Genomic DNA, 23,154 nt, shown 5'->3' with positions numbered 1-23,154 from the left:
CGTGGATTTTATTATTATTAGCTTTCGTCAGTCTCAGGCGACAGGCTATTTCGGTCCATCTTCTGCTATTACTATTATTACTGCAGATTCTCCCATTATTTACCAGCTGATAAGATATCTGCTCTCTCAGTATGTATCATCTCGATGATTGCACTGCACTGCATGTATCCTCGGGATTCCCGCTCATTTTCGCCTCGGAAGTAATTACGGAAGTTAGTCGACAAGACATGGATGAATTGATTGGCACACACTGCAAAGTAACTTTGTGCACGGCCGTCATTTGATTCATTTCTTTTTTGCTTTTTCGGCTCACTTGCTATCCTCCGCAAACTCGCAAACTCGTATTCTGTCATCTGCACGCGGGTTGCATTGCATAGGTAACTACCTACTGCCCGTCTCTGCTCTGCTCTGTCTGCCATGTCTGGTTCGGCGCCACCGTGGTCCAACTCTAATATGAATCTGCCTGCCTGAGGCGGTAGCAGTACTCCGTATTTCGAAGCAATCCCCGTAAATTGTAATCGCTTGCTGCTGCTGGGGCCTCCACACACAGCCCGATTATTGTCGATTTATTGGATCCGCTCCCGCACCGGTGCAATCCTTGGGCTGCAAAGCGCCAAAGGCACAGAAAGCCCCATCGGCACTGCACAGCCTCTCAGACAGTTCAGAATCCCCCCGTAGATACTGGTCCTGTGTCGACTTTTCCCCCCTTGTGCAAAGTGGCGCCCCTTGCAAGCCTAAGGTGCACCAGCCGACAGGGCCGTCCTCTCTCGGACCTCCTGGTCTTGGTCTCTTGGCCCGGTCTTGTCATCCTCCGCGGTCTGGGCTTTGCTGCGGCTGCGTGCCAACCCTTTCCTTTCCTCCCTTGTGCTGTGTTCCCCCCCATCCCGATTCCCGGCCGGCCGTTCCTTTGTAGACAAGAACCCAAGAATTTCCCCTCCTCCTCCTCCTCCTCCTTTCATCCCTCCTCCGCGGTCCCTCCCCTCCCCTGAATCATCTTTCCTTCCTGCTGGATGGTCACCGTTCTGTCTGATCTGGTGCCACCTGTGCTGTGCGTGTTCAGGAATTGTCTTGCATAGCTGCGTCGGCCCTGGTTCTCCTCGCCGAGCCTGCAGGTGACTGTCGTTGGGAACCGTTGAGTCGTTGAGTCGTTGAGGCCTCTGTCGTTCGCTGCTGTCACAATCTGTGACTCTGATTCCGACCTGCGCGGCCGCAATCAGAAGCGGATCTTGTCGTTGCTGTGACTGTTCCCAACGTTACGCGACTTTTCCCCCTGCTTCCCCCCGGCCTTTAGCCCCTCCGCTTCCTTTTTTTTTTGTTTTCGCCTCACTTTCTTCCTTCTCTCCTTCATCCGTCTCGTCCCTCACCCAACTCCCCTTGGTTGACATCTATTCCTGCATCAAGATCTCCTTGTATCTTATCTTGGCCTTCTCCGTGCAGCTATCCGGCTGGACTGCCAAGCGGTTCCTGTGTTTTCCGCCGCAAGACCAAGAAATTGCTCTTTTCTTGGCACCCATGACGGAGCCGTCTCTCAACGCGTCTTCGGCGCCGGCGACCTCGGCCGCGCAAAGCCAGCCTCCTGCCTCCCAAGCCCCCGTATTGCAGAATAATCAGCAGTATCAAAGCCAGAGCCAGGCCTCGGAGCAGCAGCCGGCTCAGGTTACCGCGACCACTGCTGCTCAGGCGGCGGCGGCGGCGGCGGCTGCTGTTGCCGCGGTCGGGAACAATCAAAATGGGCACGGCGTGCAAAACAACCCCCCGGCCACCGAGGAGCTCGCCTGCATGTGGCAGGGATGCACTGAGCGCTTCTCGACTGCGGAAGCTCTCTATGTAAGTTTCTTTTTTTTTCTTGTTCTTTTTTTTTGGAGGTTGTTGTGCTTCCTGCCGTCTTGTCGCGTCCAGCGGCTCTCGACCAGAAGCATCCATTCTACCAGACATGGCTGCATCTGGCTGCATCTGGCTGCTGCTTCTGTGCCAAATGAGACATGTTGAGCTTGGTGACGTGAGCTTTCACCTGTGACGCTGGTCAGCGATGAGGTCTGGAGGGGGGTTGAGATTTGAGCTTGAGATTTCGAGTCACCAGTTACTAGTCAAGGTATGAGATACTGACAACAAATCCAGGAACACGTCTGCGAGCGCCATGTAGGCCGCAAGAGTACTAACAACCTCAACCTCACTTGCCAGTGGGGCACGTGTCGAACGACCACGGTCAAACGCGACCATATCACCTCGCACATCCGTGTTCACGTACCCTTGAAGCCGCATAAGTGTGACTTGTGTGGCAAAGCGTTCAAGCGTCCACAGGATTTGAAAAAGCATGTGAAAACGCACGCTGATGATTCGGTGCTGATGCGTTCCCCGGAGCCGGGTGCGAGGTCACACGATGTGCAGTTTGGCGGTATGGTGAATAATACCAAGGGTGAGTTCGAGTCACGCCAGTGATTTCTTTCGCTTTGTTTCTCGTCTCTTCTGACTGATCGGTCTCCAGGTTTTTCCACTGGAACGCACTACTTTGAGCCGCTCAACCCCGTCCACGCTGGACAGGGTTATCACCAGGGCCCGCCGCAATACTACCAGGGTGGCCAGCATCAACAGCCTCCTAATCCGTCGTACGGAAACGTGTTCTACACTCTAAACCAGGGTGAGAACCAATCGTCCTACGAGTCTCGTAAACGGACGTATGAAGCAGTCAATGAGTTTTTCGGTGATACCAAGCGTCGCCAATTTGATCCGACGTCGTATGCTGCCATTGGACAGCGGCTGGCTGGTCTTCAGGGCCTCCAGCTTCCTCTGAGTGGAGGTCCTTCACCAGATTTAGGTCTACAGGGTGCTGTCGGCGTGAGTTCGGCGGGTGGCTATGGTCCTACAGCGTTGGCAGCGCCGGCATACCACTTGCCGCCAATGTCCAACGCGCGGACAAAGTCAGATTTGATCGAGTTAGATCGGATGCTCGATACTATCCACACGACAGTATACGAGAACGACGATCATCTGGCGGCTGCTGGCGTCGCCCAGCCTGGCGCTACCTACATCCCTCAGAGAGTCGCATATGGTGCGACCCAGTCGCCTCCAGTCCAGCTGCCGTCCAGCCATGCCACTGCAACGACGTCCGCCACGAATGCTACTAGCGCAGCTACTATGGCGCCCACTACAGCCCATTCGCCCGCGAGTGCCACGCCAGCTCTCACGCCGCCCTCGAGCGCTCAGTCGTACACATCCGGAAGATCTCCAGCCTCCTTCTCCCACAGAACAACTCCCCCTCATCATGAAGCCGCGACTCCCGTGTATCCACGCCTGCCATCGACCACGATGTCAGAAGGGATCTCTAATGGCTACTCCACTACGTCCGGAGCCGCGCCTCCCTCCACTCTCAGCAGTAGTTTCGACTATGACGACCAACGTCGCCGCTACGCTGGTGGTAACCTCACCCGCTCGCGGGCGGAGGAGTACTCTCGTCTCCAGATGGACCATGTTTCGGGTGAAGAATCGCAGACGAAGGAACACGGGGAGCACGGCCAGTCGGAGGCCATCTCCAGTAGTCTCATTGATCCTGCACTCCATCGCAGTAATTCACCCGATCCAGAAGTGGCCCAACGCACCGCTCAAGCCGCCACGGAGGCCGCCAAGCGTGCTGAAGAGCAGTGGCTTGAGAACGTGCGCATTCTGGAACAGCTTCGTGCTTACATTAAAGATCGTCTCGCCCGTGGCGACTACGAGGAGGATGACGAACCGCAGCAGCAGTCGACGGAACGGCCCGGATCGGCGTCCACCCCTGCTGAACGTCGCATGAGCACTGAGGCTGCGGGCGATGATCGTCGAGAGGCCACTCCGACTGCCGCGAAGCCGGACGAGCCACAGACTGGCAAGGTCGAAGCTGGCAAGGCGGAGGAGTCTGCTGGTCTGTACCCGACGCTGAAGGGGGTGGAAGACGAGGCGAAGAATGAGTGATCGTCCTGACGAGTCGGGTTGTCTTTGCTGACTGACGAGTCTTGCGGCTATCTTTCTCTACTGAGTTGAATTGACTTGAATGACACTTGGGGTTGATCGTTCAGTGAGCCTGACGGACGGAGATGGACTTCTGTTCTTTTCCTCTCATTTCTCATTTTTCTACTACTACCTTGACTGGTTCACTGGATTTTTCCATTGCGATCAGTCAGTGAAATGAAACTTGTTCTTTAATGGAGTTTATGGCGATGGTTCGTTCAATTCGAAGGATTGAAGGGTTGTTTGAAGGGTTGTTTCCGGGATTTTACGACCATTCGGAGAGCATGCAGGAAATCAATGATCTGGGTGGTTATTATGGGAAGGCTTTTTCTTGTTTTGTCTTGACTTTGTTTTCTTGTCTCCTGTGGATTTTTTTTTCCTTTTCAATTCCTTGCAGGGGCGGTAGTTGATCTCGATCAATTGATCAATTGATCATGTCATCCTGACATTGTCTGTCTATGTGTCCCTCCATCCGGTTCAGTCTAGGACAGGACTTGACTTGACTAGACGGGACAGGACAATGAGACATGACTCGTTGATTGTTGATGTTGATCTCGGTTGATCTTGATCGGTCTTTTTTCATTTCTTTCACTCTCTTTTTCCCCTTGTACGAGTATTGGAGGAAAAATTCTAAAAAGGATGAAAAGCACAAAAACAAAAAAAGGGAAAAGAGAGAATACCCCCCAGTCAATCAGTCAGTCAATCAGTCAGTCAATCACTCAGTCAATCGATGAGTTAACATAACGGAATGAAGTCTCTTCTTCTTTTCGATCAAATACTCAGTAGTAAGTACTTCAGTGTGAGATTGTATTGTATGGACAGTACACACAGTATACACAGCACACAGTAATCCGTACATACTGTCCTGGACAAAATTTAATAATATCGCACAGCTACGGAGTATGTTTAGGGAGTAATTAATTACGTTATCTACTATCTATCTATCTACTATCTTCTATCGATAAGCTATCTATCTCTCTATCTATTCATTCTATCACGGAGGAATCCGTCCTCCGTATTCCGTCCTCCGTATTCCGTACATTCCAGACTTATATTTTTTTTTCATTCACCGCCTTCGGTTCACTAACCGGTGGGGGTAGCCGATCATGGAGCATGGATCGGGGGAGAAGGGATCTAGAATCGGATTGACTTCAATTGATGGAGTACAGACAGAGTACACTATGTATGTACGTACACACATACAGGTGTATATATTCAGATTTGGACAGAAGTATAGATCAGAATGATTAAATGTATTTATTTATTTGGAAAGGACCGTAATTAGTAGTATTAATGTTACTGTCATACGGAGTAGGCTAGTGCATACACGCGACCACCGATCGAGCCCCAATCCGATCGATCGGGCGCATTCCTCGAGTCAGCCGCAGTCGATCCGGTCAGTGAATGCAGCTCTGTTTGCGGCAGTGAGTCTGGCAGTGAGTCTAGGCACTGAGGACCGCAGAGTATGATGGAAGACTCTGACTGCCGCCTGCGGAACTCGTACAGTACGAGGCACTCGTCGATGCTCTCCGGAATTGTGGATGCAGATGCGTCCCCAACAACGCCAGTCTGCACGCAGTCTGCTGCTTATTTACCCATTCTTCCCTTTGTTTTATTTACGCCTTTGGTTCTCTTTTCTCCTCTGTCTCCTCTTCTCTGGCGTCTTTCTTCTACGGTGGCGAGGGCTGCCAGGATTGGTCCGCCAATTGCAGACGGCGTCGGCTCCGATTTTTGTCTGGTTCCACGCCGAACTTTTACCTACCTTGCCTCGTCGACGCAGTGGATGAGTAAGGCCGTCATCAGCGGTGGAGATTGCCTGGCCTGGTTTTTGCGTGTGAAGAAAAGCAGCTGGTGGAGCGAGAGAAGGCGCCCGGCTGAGGCTAAGAAGGCGCCTAGACTGGCAGTCCTGCACGTCAATCAATCCATCAATCCACGCCCGCCCGCAACGCAACGCTACGCTCTCAACGCTCTCGACAACAACAACAACACTTGACACTTGCTGTCCACCACCCCATCTATACCCTCGCTATCCCGGCCGGAACCCGCTGAGACACGCTTTCGATCGGCGATCCGCCGCATTCCTCACGTCCCCGTGCCTGCCTGTGTCCCGCGAGCCCGCCGTCAACATGCCCGTGTCGAGCAGGCGTCGCACGCGCCGCAGGGACATCCAGCTGCACGACTCGTCCGACGCGGAGGGCCCGGATTCCTCGCCCAGCCGCCCGTCCACCAAGAGGCGCAAGGTGAGTCTGTCGCTGGCGTGTCTTCTCGCAAGCTGGACGCGTGAAACAGCGTGAAATATTATGGATGGCGTGCTGACTCCTGCTGCCACGACCAGGTCGAGTCTCGTCCCTCCCCGCCCCCTCGACAGGTCAAGACCCCCGAGCCGCCCTCTGACGACGACCCCGACGACTCCTCCCCCGATAACGAGCTGTCGGCCAACCAGGACCTGGTCGACTCGGTCATCGCGTCGCTGAAGGTGTCGCCCGAGGAGGTCAACGTGCTGCGCGACCACTCCAACGCAAAGTCCGAGAACAAGAGGAGCGTCCGCGCGTACGCCAAAATTGCCGGCCGAGACTGGACCTACTACGTCAAGACGCTGCATGTCAACATCGGCCGGCCCCCCGATCGCGACCAGAAGCTCGACGAGCAGTCGAGTCCCGTCACCATCGCCGCCCGCGCGCTGCCCGAGATCCACGTCGACCTGGGCCCCAGCAAGTTCGTCTCGAGGCTGCATGCCGAGATCTTCTTTGACGGTGAGGGGTCTGGCTCGTGGCGCCTGCGCGTCAACGGCCGCAATGGCGTCCGCGTGAACAATGTCATGCTGAAGCGCGGATCCGACGCCGTGCTCAACTGCGGCGACATCATCGAGATCGCCAACACCCAGATGATGTTCGTCACCCCGGGCGACAAGGCCACCATCCATCCCAGCTTCATCGAACGCGCCCAGCGACTCGCCGCCGGTGAGGAGCTGTCGTGGGACGGCTCCCAACACGCCCATCCCTCGCACAACTCCCAGTCCGGTCAGAACCAGAACGGCAACGGCCATGCTGCCACTACCACCACTACTGCCTCCAGCAGCGGGAAGCCGTCTTTGGCGCCCGCTCCGCAGTTCCTCAAACAACGCCAGGTCACGCCGCCTCCACGGTCCCCCGACACGAACTCGGGCGGCGCGTCGACGAAGCAGTCGCCGTTGTATAACCGCGGCATGATGATGGAGAGTACGGAGGAGATTGACTACAGCAAGGATTCGGCCAAGGATCTGAAGCCACCGTACAGCTACGCGACGATGATCGCGCAGGCCATCTTCTCGAGCGAGGAGGAGAAGCTCACACTGAATAGCATCTACCAGTTCATCATGGACAAATACGCATTCTACCGCCATTCGAACAGCGGCTGGCAGGTGTGTTCCCCCCCTTCTTCTTCTTCTTCTTCTTCTCCTTCTTCTTCTTTTTCGGAGGGTATTTACTAATTGGTTAGAACTCTATCCGACATAATCTGTCTCTGAACAAAGCGTTCCAAAAAGTGCCCCGTCGGACGGACGAGCCCGGCAAAGGAATGAAGTGGCAGATTGCTCCCGAGCACCGACAGGAGTACTGGAAGAAGCACCTTCGCAAAACCAACCAGTCGTCGGCGCCGTCGTCGCCTGCAACTAAAGACGGCGGGAAGTCATCGTCTCGCGCCAACGGACAGAATACTTCTAACAATTCTAGCAATTCGACTAATTCCACTAACAATCACTCTAATAATCACTATGAAAGCGTCTTCTCCGCGTCATCCAGCGCGGCCAAGACGTCTCCCCAGGGCCCGTCTCCGGCATTCAGCTCCTTCTCGGTGGCTCCGGTGGAGGCGTACACTCCAGAGAGAGGCTCGCGAGCCAGCCAGGCAGGCCAGGATCTGCCGCGCAATAACAATACCGACTACGACTCGCCGCTTCCCAGTCGTTCGCAAAACAATAACAACAATTCGACGGGCCGGGCGTACGGCCTGTCGGACAACGCCGCGGGCTCGCCGCCGGTGCTGTCGTCGTCGTACTACGACGAAGGACAGTCGTCGATGATCACGCCGGCGCCGCAGCGGCAGCAGCCGCGTCTGCCGCCGCCGAGCACGGCGCAGATCCCGTCCAAGTTCATGCCGATGAGCTCGCCGGCACAGTTCTGGAAATTCGCCGACATTGGCAGCACGCCGGCGCGTCCGGTCCCGGACATGAGTCCGCTGAAGGGGAGCGTCGGGGGAGACGGCGACAGCCTGATGCCGAGCAGCAGTCCGCCGCCGCCGAACCTGGGCAGTCCGAGCAAACCGGGAACGACGAGTGGGCGGACGCTGGGGCCGCTCAAGCGGGAGGACGACGACAGTCGAGAGACGAATGGGTCGAACAAGGCTTTGGATGATGATGATGACGAGGAGGGATTCGATCTGGCGAGGTAGGACCAACCTTTAAAAAAGAAAACACTTAAATTAAGTCTGACTAACTCTACGCAGAGGCTTCCAACCGATCGGGTCGTATCAGCGACAGCTGAGCAATGCCGCGCGAGCGAATGCCGCGAGTGCCACGAGTGCTACCTAGAGTAGACTCGTCGGATGATGTATGTTGCTTTGATGAATTCATTGACTGACTGCATTGGAGGAGTAAATGTAACTACTAACTGGAGTTTCGGTGGCTGTCTGAATGGTAGTTTTTGGGTTTGTTTTGCTTGCTTGACTTGTTGTGTTTGATTTGATTTGATTTGCTTTGCTTTCAGGTCGTTGTTATTGCTGGTTTGCTGGTGTCTGGCTTACTTATCATATCATATCGACCGTATCATGGTATATCATGTCATATCGTCATTATCATCATCATTATTATATTATCGACTCGATTGAGTGATCGAATCTGATCTTGAACTGAGCTGAGCTGAGTTGAATGAGCTGATCTTGCTCGGTACTGGCGAACTGGCTAACTGGCTGAACGGCGTTTTTGCTTTTCCCCCCCCCTTTTCTTCCTTTTTTTCTTTTCTTCCTTTTTCGTTCTTTTTTTTAGCTCTTCTCGAGGGCTGTATGTATGTGTGTCTGTGTCTGTGTATGGATATGGAAGTATGTTTGTATTATACGAATGAGCAGAAAAAAGAAAGCAAAAAAGCATGCATGCATGCATGGATTGATTCTTTCTTTCTTTCCTTTTTTTTCTTTTTTTTTATCATGTAACTGTGACTACAACTATAACTGTGTAGATACATATACAAAAAAGAAAAAAGAAAAGGGTGTCTTTCTTTCTTTCAAATCTTGCAATTTTTTTTTGGCTTTGGAGGGAGGGAGGGAAGGAAATGAAGGAAATGAAGGAAGGGAAGGGAAGGGCAAGGGAGGGTTAAGGAATCCAGGTACATACGTACGATATATATTATAATATATTTTATATATATATAACCCATCATCCTTATCATCCTTTTTTTTCATCTTCTTTGTGGTTTAATTTTTTTTTTCTCTTTTCCCTCTTCTTCTTTTGTTTTTTTTCTTTCTGCATTGCTTGTTGTTTTATTTTTATTTTTATTTTTATTTGCATTTGCTCTGGCAAGATTCATTACTTATCCCATCCATCCATCTATCTATTCATTTATTCATTTATTCGAATATCTGGGCCAGACAAACAAGTAATCTTAGTAGAACAAGCAAAAAAAATAAGCAATAGAAAAATATATATGCGGCATGGCCGAGATCGAAATCATCCCAACAGAAGAATATCCATCCAGCATTTTTTCTTACCTCTTGATGGTTTTTCTTTTCTTTTTTTTTTCTTTTTTTGAGTTCCGTCAGTCAGTTAGTTAATCAGTCAGTCAGTCAGTCAGGCCATACTGCCAACAACAGGCAGGTATATGGTTTATACATTACAGTACATACATGTTGATTATGATTGATTTATTTACGAAATAGCTAATTAGCAAGCAAGCAAGTAGGGTTGGAATTAATATAATATAATTTAATTGATTTACTTTAATTCAGTGGTTGCGAACTGAACTTGCTGTCTATCTGTCTATAGCATAACAAGCATTCGATTCGACCAGACGGTCTGGTATTGTTTTTATTGTATTGTATTGTATTAGTAGAGTTGGAAAAAAAAATTTTTTTATTATTATGTTATAATATCTATACGTATTACAGTTGGTTGTATTTATAGACTTGGCTATTCATTCATTCATTTTATCATTCATTCATTCCGATAGTGATAGTAGTGTTGTTATTTTTTGTGCCTGCCAATAATCTATTATCGTCCATATTCAGATTCAGCATGTTATCTATCTAGATCAGCCAGATCAGCTAGATCAGCGGCCATAATTGCTGGATTCCAGTCCATGAAGCTGGAACTGTCTGGTAGTGGCAGTGCTTGCAAGAAGTCTGTTGTTGGTGGAATTGGAATTGTTCACCCGACAGGATACGAGCTGCTGTTATTGTTATTGTTACTCAGTGGCTGCTGTGCGTGATTAGGCCCTGTATTTTCATTTTGATTGTCCGAAGACAGTTGATGATTTACGAGATCGATCTTCCTCAACAACGTCCACACCTTGCTGTCATTATCATTATCATTATTATCATCAATATTACTGGCACGAACATCGCGCATGCCCTGGAGGGCTTTCCGCCCTCTTTCCACGAGCGCAGGTCCCAGCTCTTTCCGCGAAGACGGATCGCTGAGCTGGAGCAGGATGTACGATGCAGCGCGGAATCCGGAATAGGAATCCAGGTGCCAGCGGAACGGTTCGTAGTCTTCCTCTTGGGCGGCTTTGATGTATGTTTCTAGAAGTTTAGGGATTGGATGAATATTCTTTTTTTTCCCCGTCAGTACAGAGTAGTCTAGTGCTAGATCGTGGTAAGGAAGACTGCTTACAGTTCATCTCCGGAGTCATGCATAATGAACGGTGCTGGCGCTGGAATCGATGGAAGAACATGATCCAGAATTTCCACTTGATGTTATTCGCCAGGCCCAATAATACGCCCCTGTGTAAGGGAATGCTGGGGTTGCAATGGCGTAGGTACAGCATTTGAATCTTCTCCAGCGTTGTGTCGATCAGTAGCCGCATTTCTTTCTTCCTGTTTGTCTCGGCGAGGGCGTGCTCCTGAGGGGTAGGGCTCTGCTGGTAGACCTTGTGGATTAATTGCCGCACCAGCTGCATCGTCATATCCGTGAATTTCTCCGGATCGTAGTTGTGCGGCAGCGGCTTCTGCCCGGCACCAGGTCCTCTCCTCATCGTCCACCTTCGAACGAACAAGTTGTTGGTAATGAATGAGTGGCTGCAGTCCAGGTGAACAATCCGGTGCACAATCGCCGCCGAACCTCGACTTGAATCGCGTCCATGGGAAGAGAGTCGGCTCTCGATGCAAGCCCAGAGACTGCGCAATCCGGACTGCCAGTCCAACCAGAGTCCATACCGTTGGGCATTCTCCTCCGACATAGACAGCTCTGCAGCCAGATTAACTGGGTCAGCAGTATAGGAAGAAGACATCACGCATGAGCAGAAGAACAAAGGCTTAAGCTGAACCGATTCGGGATAGAAGTTGAATTGGGTCAAGGTCTCCACAGTCGCTGCAGATGCATGATTTCTGCTCCAGGTTTTCTCATATTGGTTTTCCAGCGGCCCTTTGGACGGCAATGATGGTGGCTGTCTCCCGGACGGGGAGATTGGTAGAGGCACCTGATCGGGCGGTCCATGAAATAGCAGCTATCTCATCTCGCTGCACCAGGAGAGGGATTGGTCAAGTGTACAGCCAACAAAACAGAAGAAGAACCGGACGGCATGATAGGCAGTTGGTCACGGGTCAAGTCACGGGCATGGTATAACGATATATAATAGTATAGTCTATAATTTCAGCAATTAGAGTGTACCTAGTGTAACTGAAATACGTGCACTTCTTGATGACCAGGTCAGTAAGACTTCTATTATTAGCACCGTTTTATAGTCTATACATGCAGGCAATACCTCTGACTCGATCGTTCTTGTTATCTGATTGGAAGACCTCGTGTTTATCTCATGACAGTTAGCAGTTATCTTCTCTCGATATCGACAGTACAGTACATCAGACGCAGCACACTACAACATGGCTGGTTACATGGTCATACTAACTACCTACCTAGGTACTAGAGCGATGCCCTAGAACCAACCAACCCACTGTATGTACATACATACAGTATAAGCTTGCTTACATATAAGAAAGCACTCTTCATAAGATAAAACATACTACAATCAAGCCCCCTTCCCTTATATACTCCGTAATGGGGTAGGAGCTGACTTACACCTCGTACTGTACAAGCACTAAGATAGGTAGCCAATGCCTTCAAACATGGAGGAAAACTAGAAACTCGCGTCGCCTCTTGGGAGTTATTAGGGTTGCAGAACCCAGACTAGGTAGGTAGCAGGGAAGTATGTACAGTACAAAGTACGAGTGTGAATTCACCGCGATGGAAATCAGGACGACGCTGACTACTTACCCTAGGGTTTTTCCAGCCTTACGGTACGTTTGCTTGACTAAAGGAGTTATTATTAGGTAGTTGGTTCTGGGAATAGCACAATGAATGTGGAAAGAAACTATTATTTTTGTTTTTTTTTTAACCTGAGTAGATAGGTTTCAGTCATTACTTGATTGCGCGGTTGAAGGCTGATAAATAAAATAGGATGCTGGTTAGTCAGTCAGTCAGGTTTCTATTGCTGTACAGTACTGTACAGTACATTTGCTGGAACGTGAGCAATCGTCAGGGGTGTATATCTCTCTACATTACTTTATTACTATTATATACATATGCATAAGGATGTTTACGTACCTTTCTATACCGAGAGAAACCAGTCTGAGGACATATTTTACAGTATACTAAGTGGTACTACTCAGAAATTTGATTTGAGTTTATCATCATCATGCATTGCATCTAGTATTGCGGATATTGTATACTCCCAGAGTAACAAATATGATTTCGTTCATATGGACATAGCATAGCATATCATTACATCAGACATGAAAAAGACATGGATATCTCGACACAACCTCAAAAACGCGACAAATGTCCCTTCGGGACATGTTTACTTCAACTCCCACTTCTCAGTCCCCTCCTCATGGACAATCTCCACCGGACGCCGCTCATCCAACGAGATCCGCCCCGCGTGAAGGATGGCCGTCGTGGCGATGGTGTTACGCAGCGTCGGCAGGCCTCTCCGATCAAGCTCGTCGAGCGTGACGCGGCCCTCGTTCACGGCCGTGACGGCGTCGATGAACTTTTCGAAGCTGATGTAGCCGTAGCCGGTCTGGCCGGCGAAGTTGCCTTCTTCGTCGGGGGTGTAGCGCATGTAGAACCTAAACATCAATCAGTGTGGGTCATTTGGGGAGATGAGGATATTTGGGGGATAGTGTTTGGGTGCCTACGGATTCAGCCACACGACTTGCCCCTGGTCATCGTCCGCCAGGTCGTACCCCCGTTTCGCCTGGTTGATGCGGATTTCGCCTTTGGAGCCCATGTCTTTACCGTGTTAGCCGGAGATCAAGCATACACATGTAATAGAGGTGCATGCATACAGTGAAAGTACTGATTCGAATGCACGCCCGCCTTCTGCGGCGCCGTCCAACTCGCCGTATACACACCCGTCGCGACCCTCGACGGATCCGTCTTCTTGCGCCACTCGACCAACAGCGTGATCGTGTCTTCTGTCTCGGGCACACAGCCCAGATCCACGGCCGTGCCCTTGGACGCCGACGCCGTGACCTTCACGGGCGTGTAGTCCGGCACCATGCTCTCGCAGATGTCGACGTGGTGCGAGTTGAGGTAGTACGAGATGTCGCTGTCCTTGCCCGCCCACGCGCGGAACGTCTCTAGCTGGAATTTCGGCTGGCTCATGTAGCTGTAGAAGTAGTTGAAGTCGCCCAGGGTGCGCGCCTTGGCCCGCGCGTCCGCGTACGCCGGGTCGAACCGCTTGTGGTGCTCGACGTAGACGAAGACGCCGTGCTTGCGCGCCTCCTCCAGCAGGTGCAGGTGATCCGACAGCAGCTTGGTGGCGGGCTTGGTGATCAGCACGTGGATCCTCCTCTGGATGGCGTACAGCGCGATCGGGTAGTGCGTCGTATCCGGGGTGAAGATGGTGATGGCGGAGCCGGGCTCGAGGGCGTCGATGGCCGTCTTGTATGCCTCCGGGTCAGTCTGGTCGTCAGCGGGGAAGGACTCGAACGAGACGTCGAGGCCGTTGTACACTTCGGAGATGTTCTTCTGCAGGTGCTGTCTGATGGCTGGGAATTTGTGCCCGGACACGCCCACCATGCTCAGCTTGCCGACCTTGCCTCGGCGTCGCAGGTCGAACATCGTCAGGCCGACGACGCCGACCTTTTTGTCGGAGGCGGAGGCACCACCGCCGACGAAGCCGGTGGTGTACTCTCCAGTGCCGACCTGCAGGACAGCAGGAGTTAGTGGAATTTGCCATCAGTCAAGAATGGAGTAACTCACCATAAGAACGTTAGGAGGAGCCATTTTGTAGTACTGTTCTATGACTATGTATCTAATTCTGTCGTCTCAGTCTGGCCATTAATTGCAGAAGAAAGAAAGAAAGAAAGACAAGTTGTCAAAGATTGAATTGCTAGCTAACTTGCTTGCTTGTTGCTGGACGGAAGAATTACCGCCATTCAATAGCCGACGGACAAATATCAACACGATCACGAGGAAGCAGCTGCCAAAAAAAAATCCAGAAACAATTGAAATGAATTCTTACTCAAGACAAGAACGATAAATACAAATTCTCTATCTCTTTTTTATCTATTATTGATTGTGTATTTACTATACTAAAGACTGAATGAATATGCTCATTGCTGACTGACGTAGATACATACAGCTGATCTGCCTGCCCCTCGTCGGCTTTTGAACGAAGGACAACTTTCTGTTCTGCACGTTGCTATCTATCCAATTTTTTATTTATTTATTTTTTTTCCCTACGACATACCTACCTAGCCAATAATAAAGAGCATAAATGCTAATACCTATTCGTTTACATCCAGAGCATTTCTCTCTCTCTCCCTATTTACAGCGCAGTAAGATACTTGCTTATTTTTATTTACTTCTTTTTAACTAGTTAACCCTCCATGATGACATAATAATCCTACCCCGCTATCCAGAACTGGGTTCATGGCATGCACTGTAATTTCATTGGTGGAAAATCTTTCTTCCACCAATAATCGCATTGCTAAGGGCAGATCTCTCGGAGGTCCTCCGGGTCATCGTATTCATTCCCCGCCGAGAAATACTCCGAAAGAGCAGGATATGGATGAGGGGAATAATGATATACGTTAGCTTAGCTAGATAGGATGATTGCTGGTTACTTATAAAATTAAACGCTTCTCATCAAGGGTCTTCTTCTTGTGTTGTGCTGTATGTAGATTGCTGTTTTTGAAGAATTGTTTTTTTTTAATTCGATATCCTTGTGTATCTTTCTACAATTGAGGTCTTAGCTGTACAGCTGTATATCACTTCTCACGGGTGAAGATAACAGGTACGTTCTGTTGAATTCAGCTCTGCAGTGAGTGCATCACTGACAGCTACAGTTTGATAAAATATTGCTTCGCTTCGCTTCGCTCCGCAAATCAAAATGCCGCGCACCCCCCTCCGGCCAGGAGTCTACGCTCCTACCATGACCTTCTTCCACCCGGACACCGAAGACCTCGATGTCCCGACCATCCGCAAACACGCCGTCCGGCTGGCCAAGGCCGGCCTCGTCGGCCTCGTCACCATGGGCTCCAACGGCGAGGCCGTCCATCTCACCCGCGAAGAACGCAAGACGGTGACGCGCGAGACCCGCGCCGCCCTCGACGAGGCCGGCTTCCACAACGTCCCCGTCATCGCCGGCGCCAGTGAGCAGAGCATCCGCGGCACCATCGAGCTGACCAAGGAGGCTGCCGAGGCCGGCGCCGAGTACGTCCTCATCGTCCCGCCCAGCTACTACCGCTACGCCGTCGGCAACGATGACGCGCTCTACGACTTCTTCACCAGCGTCGCCGACGAGTCCCCCGTGCCCGTCATCCTGTACAACTACCCCGGCGCCGTCGCCGGCATCGACATGGACTCCGACCTCATTATCCGCATCTCGCAGCATCCCAACATCGTCGGCACCAAGTTCACCTGCGCCAACACCGGCAAGCTGACCCGCGTCGCCCGCGCCTTGAACGCCATCACCCCTCCGTCGCCGTTCTCGGACACCCCCCAAAAAGCTCCCTCGACGTCGACCTCTTCTAAGACGGTCGAAAACCACCCGTACGTCGCCTTTGGTGGCATCGCGGATTTCACCCTCCAGACGCTGATTTCGGGCGGATCAGCCATCATTGCTGGTGGCGCCAACGTGCTGCCCAGGACCTGCGTCCAGATCTTCAACCTCTGGAGCAGTGGGCGTCTGGCAGAGGCATACGAGCTGCAGAAGGTGCTCAGCGCCGGCGACTGGGTGCTCACCAAGTCGGCCATTCCCGGTACCAAGAGTGCCATCCAGAGCTTTTACGGATATGGAGGGTATCCGCGGCGTCCGCTGCGCCGGCTGAGCGAAGCCAGCGTCAAGGAGATTGCAGATCAATTGAAGGAGGTGATGGAAGTGGAGCGTAGCTTGCCGGACTTTGCATGAGTAATATGTTCTCCAATCTGTCTTTTCGAATGGATTGCATGTGTATGAGAATGCCACTGATCCAAGTAATATCCCTGTTGTCAGTTGAAACAATGACGCAGTCGAAGGGGAACGAAAAAAGCAGGCAGACCGACTGTATGAGAGTAACAGTCGGCTTCACAGCTTATCAGTCAGTAGCGAGCTAGCCATGTCTGTAGTCTGCCGTGCAGTATCTCCATCTCTTTTCCATCTCGCCGAGACAGCAGAGGCAAGTATTCCGTAGGCTTAATTAGCCATATCGGCGTTCGTTCCGTGGAAGCATGGCCGAACATGCCATAAAATAAAAGTTCGGTGGGGTAGCGGGGAAGGCGGGCACACCGAGGGGCAAATCCGCAGAAAGATCTGTTCGCATACCTCAGGTAGTTACCTAGGTAGGTGGTTATACCTGCTGTAGTTGTATAAGCGCCGGAGCAGAGCAGTCCTAACCGCGCAGCCATCCATCGGGTCGGCATCCCTGAAACATCATTGAAGGCTTTCACGGCTTTCTTGCCCGCTCTGCACGGGCGAATTCACGGAGAAGTCCTCCCGATGATGGTCTCGACTCGGCAGACACAATTAGCAAGTCGTAGCAAGCTGCGTTGTAACTCTGAATGGCCACGGCGCTGGGAAAGCCCGTGTGATTTGACCAGCCTTCTTCCTCCTGATAGAGACAGAGCGGGTCGCGTCTTTGGCCCTTGATTAGAACCTCGTTTTTGCCCCGCTTCTCTTCCAATTGCCCTTCCCCGAGCATTCTTGGGAGTTAGGCCTCTCTGCGGGGAAGCCCTGACTCTATTAAAGCCCGTGGAGCTCCCTTGCCTCGTAGACAGAAATAAAAAGCTGTACAGAGATCCATCACCCCGATCCCTTCAAAGACCTGCAAAGCATTGAGTGGATAACCAGCTCTCTTTGAAACAACAAGCTTTCTCGAACGCCAGAAAATGCCGTACCCGGAGGAAGCCCAGGGTTTCATGGTCGATGGTCCGGAGACCTGGACCACCTTCCACAAGCGCTATGTATGTTGTCTGCTCGTTCGAAAGACTTGCGGATGGGGCCGCTAACTCAGCCCTCCTTGATGTAGTTTCCCCTGAAGCCCTTTGGCGACTACGGTGAGTCCCTGCAGCTGATGAGATTCAACACGCTTAGGCGGCGCATTGCTGACGGTCGAATCAAGATGTTGACGTGAAGGTCGAGGCGTGTGGTATTTGCGGTAGCGACATTCACACAATCAGCGGTAAGGAGTGCCGTCGCGAAGAAACGGAAATATGTGAAGCTGATGAGACCCGGTCAGGTGGTTGGGGCGAGAAGAATTTCCCTCTCTGCGTCGGTCACGGTAAGTAATTTTCAACCATGGATACGCTCCTGACTGACCTGGGTGTTCCGTGTAGAAATCGTGGGCACGGCGATCCGAGTCGGCCCCAAGGTCACCCTCGTCAAGGTGGGCCAGAGGGTTGGAATCGGGGCTCAGGTGTACTCCTGCGGTGACTGCAAGCAATGCAAGAACGACAACGAGACCTACTGCCCGGTCGCCATGATCGACACGTATGGCTCCCGGTGGCCTGACAGCGGAGTGATCAGCCAGGGCGGTTACGCGTCCCATGTGCGCGCCCACGAGTACTGGGTCTTCCCGATCCCAGACAAGCTGGACTCCAAGGTGGCCGCACCGCTGCTCTGCGCCGGCATCACAGCATACTCTCCTCTGGTCCGACACGGAGCAGGACCGGGCAAGAAAGTCGGGATCGTTGGTATGGGGGGAATTGGGCATCTGGCGATCATGTTCGCCAAGGCGCTGGGTTCGGAGACCTGGGCCATCTCACGGACGAGGGCGAAGGAGGCTGACGCGCGAAAGCTGGGAGCGGACGGCTTCATCGCGACCAGCGAGGAAGGCTGGGAGAAACCGCACCGATTCTCCTTCGATCTGATCGTCAACTGCGCCAACTCGTCCAAGAACTTTGATCTCTCCAAGTACCTGTCGATGATGGATGTGCATGGACGATGGGTCAGCGTTGGTCTGCCGGAGGAAGAAGGACAGGTGATCAAGGCGCAGAACCTGATTGCCAACGGGGTCTTGATTGGCGCCAGCCACCTGGGCAGCCGTCGGGAGATGCTCCAGATGCTGCAGCTGGCTGCGGACAAGGGGCTTGGGACGTGGATCGAGGAGGTCGAGATCAACGAAGAGAACCTCAAGGAGGCTGTGACGCGGATGAAGAAGGGCGACGTGCGCTACCGATTCACGCTGACGGGCTACGACAAGGCGTTTGGGAACTAGGCGGCGACAGATGCCGTGCCGTAAATAGATAATAGAATTTCAGAGAAAAGAATTGTTTCGTGGATCGTAGTTCAGAGGATGCTTTCCTACTCAGTGATGATTTTACAGTGGAGAGACCCGCAAGGTCCTCGATTCCCTTCAAGCACGCCATCGCAAGTGAATTGCCCCACGTCAATCGCGTGGATGTGGCATTGTCGCGAACAGACCTGCGCTATTGACTGACACTTTGGCAGTGATGGTAAATTAAACGAAAAGAATGGCAAAGGAAAGCATTTCCGTCTGGTTATACTCCGTATTGACAGGCCAGATCTCATTCTCATATTTCACTCCTTCTTTCCCCAGTTGCTCGCTGTGACACCAAGACCGGCAAGAAAGGCGATTCTGGACGCTGCCCCCAGGTAGACAAACGCAACATTGCCCCAGTCCATCTGGTTCCAGCGGTGAATCTCCCAGAAGACGCCCACGCCCAGCGGCAGCAGACTGTAGAGGTGGCCCAGGTCGGCGAGGAGGAGACCGAACAGCAGAGTGCGCCAGACGCGGAGATCATTCGTCGCCCGAAGGACCAGGGCCTCGTTGACCGCAAAGAGCAGATACAAATTGGCCAGCTGCCGCAGAGCGACGTGGGTGCCCACGGGCAGGGCAGCGGAGTCGGCCAGCGGAGCCGACAGCGTGTCGGTCAAGCGCAGATACGTCGTGGGCCAGGCACCGGCGTACAGGGCCCCCAGACAGATGAAGAAGGGCTCCACGTAGAGGAAGAAGACACGATAGAAGAGGTGAATGCGCGCGGAGATATTTTTATCGTGCTGACCTGTTGTCATGTCCACTCCGCCGGCGGGTATTGCAGCCCTAGCTAATAACTAAACGGGGCTCCGTCTGGGGCTTCCGAGCAGCGGGTCTCCCAGCAACTCTAAATGAAATATTTTTTTTTCCAGCCTGCCAGACGCAGCCCAGGATTCGACGTCCGATCGAGCTGAATTGCCTGATGATTCCGGCCCCGCCCTTGTCTCGAATCAGCAGAGAAGGCACGAAAAAAAAAAGAAGGAGGCGAATCGTGGTTGGGGCTGGCGAGAAAAGGCTGCAGAGATCGCCACCGCCCCTGGCTGCTGGAAACAGCTTAGCCTGCAGCTGTCTACTCTTGGCTCGTCCGCCGTCTGGCCTTTAATGCCTGCAGTATTATTGTCGTCCTCGCCCCCTTCGCCCCCCTCCGTCCGCTCTTTCTCCCCGCATCGCTGCTTTCTTCGTGTCTGTCCTGCATTCTTTTGGTCGTCGTTTTGTTTCTTCGCCTTCTTTTGGTTACGTCTGGGCGTTTTGGTGCTTTTGGATGTTGCTCGTTCCTAGATGGTCCGCGCGCGTTGTTCTTACTTCTAGACTCTAGTTGCCTGCTCCCTGGCAGCGCCCCTTACGTCGCATCCTTTTTGGAACCTTCAGGTTGTTTATCACTCCAGGGATTTTACTTGATCTGATCGCTGGGAGCTCCCTGCGACCCTATTTAGACGCCAATTCTCGCGCGAGCACGGGTGGCCTGACCGCTGTTTCAACGCGTTGTGCCAGCGATACCGCCCCGAATCCTCCCACACGTCCCCGATCATGGCAGTCGCAGACCCTGCTACAGCGCGCTCGGCGCGGCGACGACCCTCTCTGCCGTTGAGGGCTCGACCCAGAACCTCCGTCCCAGAGCTGACGCAGACGACGGCCCCCTGGACGATGGCTGGAGCATGGAGTTCGTACCAGACTGGCCACGACGATCGCATCACCTCGTTTGCAGAAGAACCAGCAATGGAGGCGGGAAATAGACACAATCAGGGCGAGGGTCACGACAATGGCCAGGTGTTGGAGGAGACGTCGGCCTTCCCGGAGCCCACTCCCAGACGCCGGACCTCCAGGAGTTTCTCGAATCTGCTGCACGGTGTCGATGACGGTCTCCGCGCTTTGGGTCGTCGTCTCTCCGTGAGCATTCGCAAGAAATCCTCGAGACATAATTTGCAAGACGCTCGTCCCGAGGACCGCCCTGCCAAATTCCCGTCTGTCGGCAGCTCTGGCGACGGGCGATCGCGGAACGCCTGGTTTAGGGGCCCCAGCATCAACCGTCGCCCGTCCCTCCACAGTGTATCGGCTTTGCAGACGTTCTACGCACCCACCGGGAATCACACTGGCATTGGCTTGGAGCCTCCGGTGTTTTCGGGCGATCTCTTGGGCGGTGCTGCGGCCCGCGCCGCGGCCGCTGCCCAGAATGAGATGGCCAAGGCGGAGCGTGAAGATTCCAAGATCTTCGATAAGGACTCGGAGAGTGGCATCGAGATCGATCTGCGGGACCGCGAGGAGCTCTCCGACGAGGAATTGGCTGTGGTCCGGATAGGTAATCATCCCCTGGAAGATTGGTTGCTGGTAGCGCTCTGGCTGATGAGGAAACGCAGATCCGGTGCAATACTTCCCCGCCGAAATCACGGCCCAGATCCTTTCGTGTCTCGACCCCGAGTCTCTCATGCAAGCCGAATGTGTCTCCCGTGCCTGGAAAGAAGCTGCTTCGTCGCACCACGTCTGGCGGCATGTCTTCCGCCGCGAATACGGCCGCCGTCCAAAGTGCGCGACCAAGAGGAAGACTCAGTCTGCCGGTCTGGGCAAGACCTTGCCCAACCAAGACTGGAAGAGGATGTTTTTCGTGCGTCAGGCACTGGAACGCCGATGGAAAGAGGGGAAGGCTGCTGCCATCTACCTCAAGGGCCATCGAGACAGCGTCTACTGTGTCCAATTCGATGAGTAAGTGGATGAGGTTGTCGTCCCGGCGGATCGGTCGCTAACATCTACCCCAGGCATAAAATCATCACCGGATCTCGGGACCGGACCATTCGGATCTGGGATGCTCATTACCCTTGGCGCTGTCTGAAGATTATTGGCGCGAATCCAGGCGATGTCTCTGGCGGATCGGGAGCGGGCGTGACGGCCAACATTACACCGCAGTCGTCCGGCAGCGCGCCACTGCTCGCTATCTGTCCCCCGAGTCAGCCCGCGGCCGATATCGTGGCTGGTTCGGGGCACGAGGTCGGGTTCCACAACGCATCGATCCTCTGCCTTCAGTTCGACGATGAGATCATGGTGACTGGGTCGTCGGACTTCACCTGCATCGTGTGGGATGTCAAGAACGACTATAAGCCGATTCGACGGCTTGTCGGCCACAAGGCTGGCGTCCTTGACGTTTGCTTCGATGACCGATATATCATCTCCTGTTCGAAAGACACCACCATCTGCGTTTGGGACCGGCATACCGGGGAGTTGGTGAAGAAACTCCTGGGTCACCGCGGCCCAGTGAACGCCGTTCAGCTGCGCGGAGATCTGGTCGTGTCGGCGAGCGGAGACGGGGTAGCCAAGTTATGGAACATCACTTCCGGTCTCTGCATCAAAGAGTTCCCCAGCAAAGACCGCGGCCTTGCCTGCGTGGAGTTCAGTGAGGATGCGCGGACGATCTTGGCTGGGGGCAATGACCAGGTCATTTACCAGTTCGACGCCAACACGGGCGAGCTGGTCGGCGAGCTGAAAGGCCATACGGGGCTGGTTCGGTCCCTGCACCTGGACGACGTCAACGGCCGGATCGTCAGCGGGAGTTACGACGTGAGTGTCAAAGTGTTCGATGCCAAGTCGGGCCAGCTGTCGATTGACCTCCCCCATTGGACGACGAGCTGGATGCTGAGTGCCAAGTCGGACTACCGACGCATTGTGGCCACGAGCCAAGACGCGCGTGTGGTCATTATGGATTTTGGATATGGATTGGATGGGATTGAACTGTTGGAGGAGTAACGGCAGCGAGTTGATCTCCTTTTATTTCGTTTATTTCCTTTTGGTTTTTTTTTGGTTCTTCTTTTTTTTTTTTGATTTCGGATGGCTTGGTTTGGTTTTTAGATTCCCCCTGGAACACTTCTGTCACGCTTTCGCTTTATTTTGTTTCCCTTTCGTTTCTAATCTTCTCCGTTTTACGATACGATTCATTCTACCATTTCACATACAGGCTTGGAGTATCTTGGGTTTTATTCTGGACATGATAGAGTATGCCGTCAGGCTTCATACACTGCATTGAGTGTACATTAGCTTTTTTCTTTTGCTCTTTTTTGTCTTTTTTATTTCTTTCTCTTCTGCCTCGTTAGACATATCCCGTTACAATACTGAGGTTTTTGCAACATGGATAGAATGCACTTTTTTTTTCTTTTTGCAATTGACCACTTTCCCCTGACCGCTAGATACACCTTCAGTAGTGAGGCTGATGCTCGGATCACCGTCTTTTCTCGCGGCGTCCAATTC

General features: G+C 52.6%; 6 protein-coding genes across 6 annotated transcripts; 4 read left to right on the top strand and 2 right to left on the bottom strand.

Annotated features, from left to right (window-relative positions):
- Positions 1-1,512: 1,512 nt before the first annotated feature.
- On the top strand, positions 1,513-3,945 carry T310_6391 (C2H2 transcription factor PacC; the record flags this gene model as incomplete). Its single annotated transcript, XM_013470798.1, has 3 exons — positions 1,513-1,827; positions 2,119-2,416; positions 2,486-3,945. The coding sequence occupies 3 exons, from the start codon at positions 1,513-1,515 to the stop codon at positions 3,943-3,945; spliced, it is 2,073 nt and encodes a 690-aa protein (XP_013326252.1).
- Positions 3,946-6,107: 2,162 nt separating this feature from the next.
- T310_6390 (Forkhead transcription factor Fkh1/2) lies at positions 6,108-8,545 on the top strand (the record flags this gene model as incomplete). Its single annotated transcript, XM_013470797.1, has 4 exons — positions 6,108-6,221; positions 6,317-7,381; positions 7,459-8,402; positions 8,461-8,545. The coding sequence occupies 4 exons, from the start codon at positions 6,108-6,110 to the stop codon at positions 8,543-8,545; spliced, it is 2,208 nt and encodes a 735-aa protein (XP_013326251.1).
- Positions 8,546-10,372: 1,827 nt separating this feature from the next.
- T310_6389 (Fungal specific transcription factor) lies at positions 10,373-11,453 on the bottom strand (the record flags this gene model as incomplete). The annotated part of the gene is made up of 2 exons (XM_013470796.1): positions 10,373-10,803; positions 10,838-11,453. The coding sequence occupies 2 exons, from the start codon at positions 11,451-11,453 to the stop codon at positions 10,373-10,375; spliced, it is 1,047 nt and encodes a 348-aa protein (XP_013326250.1).
- Positions 11,454-12,078: 625 nt separating this feature from the next.
- T310_6388 (NAD binding Rossmann fold oxidoreductase) lies at positions 12,079-14,452 on the bottom strand (the record flags this gene model as incomplete). Its single annotated transcript, XM_013470795.1, has 9 exons — positions 12,079-12,116; positions 12,242-12,249; positions 12,437-12,533; positions 12,675-12,715; positions 12,767-12,790; positions 13,024-13,290; positions 13,360-13,453; positions 13,510-14,371; positions 14,429-14,452. 9 exons carry the CDS (start codon positions 14,450-14,452, stop codon positions 12,079-12,081), a joined length of 1,455 nt encoding a protein of 484 aa, XP_013326249.1.
- A 1,108-nt stretch (positions 14,453-15,560) lies between these two features.
- T310_6387 (Dihydrodipicolinate synthase) lies at positions 15,561-16,580 on the top strand (the record flags this gene model as incomplete). Its single annotated transcript, XM_013470794.1, has 1 exon — positions 15,561-16,580. One exon carries the CDS (start codon positions 15,561-15,563, stop codon positions 16,578-16,580), a length of 1,020 nt encoding a protein of 339 aa, XP_013326248.1.
- A 956-nt stretch (positions 16,581-17,536) lies between these two features.
- On the top strand, positions 17,537-22,656 carry T310_6386 (F-box and WD40 domain protein; the record flags this gene model as incomplete). The annotated part of the gene is made up of 9 exons (XM_013470793.1): positions 17,537-17,611; positions 17,677-17,704; positions 17,770-17,928; positions 17,984-18,813; positions 19,167-19,699; positions 19,797-20,006; positions 20,358-21,220; positions 21,279-21,621; positions 21,675-22,656. 9 exons carry the CDS (start codon positions 17,537-17,539, stop codon positions 22,654-22,656), a joined length of 4,023 nt encoding a protein of 1,340 aa, XP_013326247.1.
- Between the last annotated feature and the right edge of the window lie 498 nt (positions 22,657-23,154).

The sequence above is a fragment of the Rasamsonia emersonii genome (genome assembly GCF_000968595.1).
Source record: "Rasamsonia emersonii CBS 393.64 chromosome Unknown ctg1118621760402, whole genome shotgun sequence".
Classification (NCBI taxonomy): domain Eukaryota; kingdom Fungi; phylum Ascomycota; class Eurotiomycetes; order Eurotiales; family Trichocomaceae; genus Rasamsonia; species Rasamsonia emersonii.
This window is presented reverse-complemented; position numbering and strand designations above follow the sequence as displayed.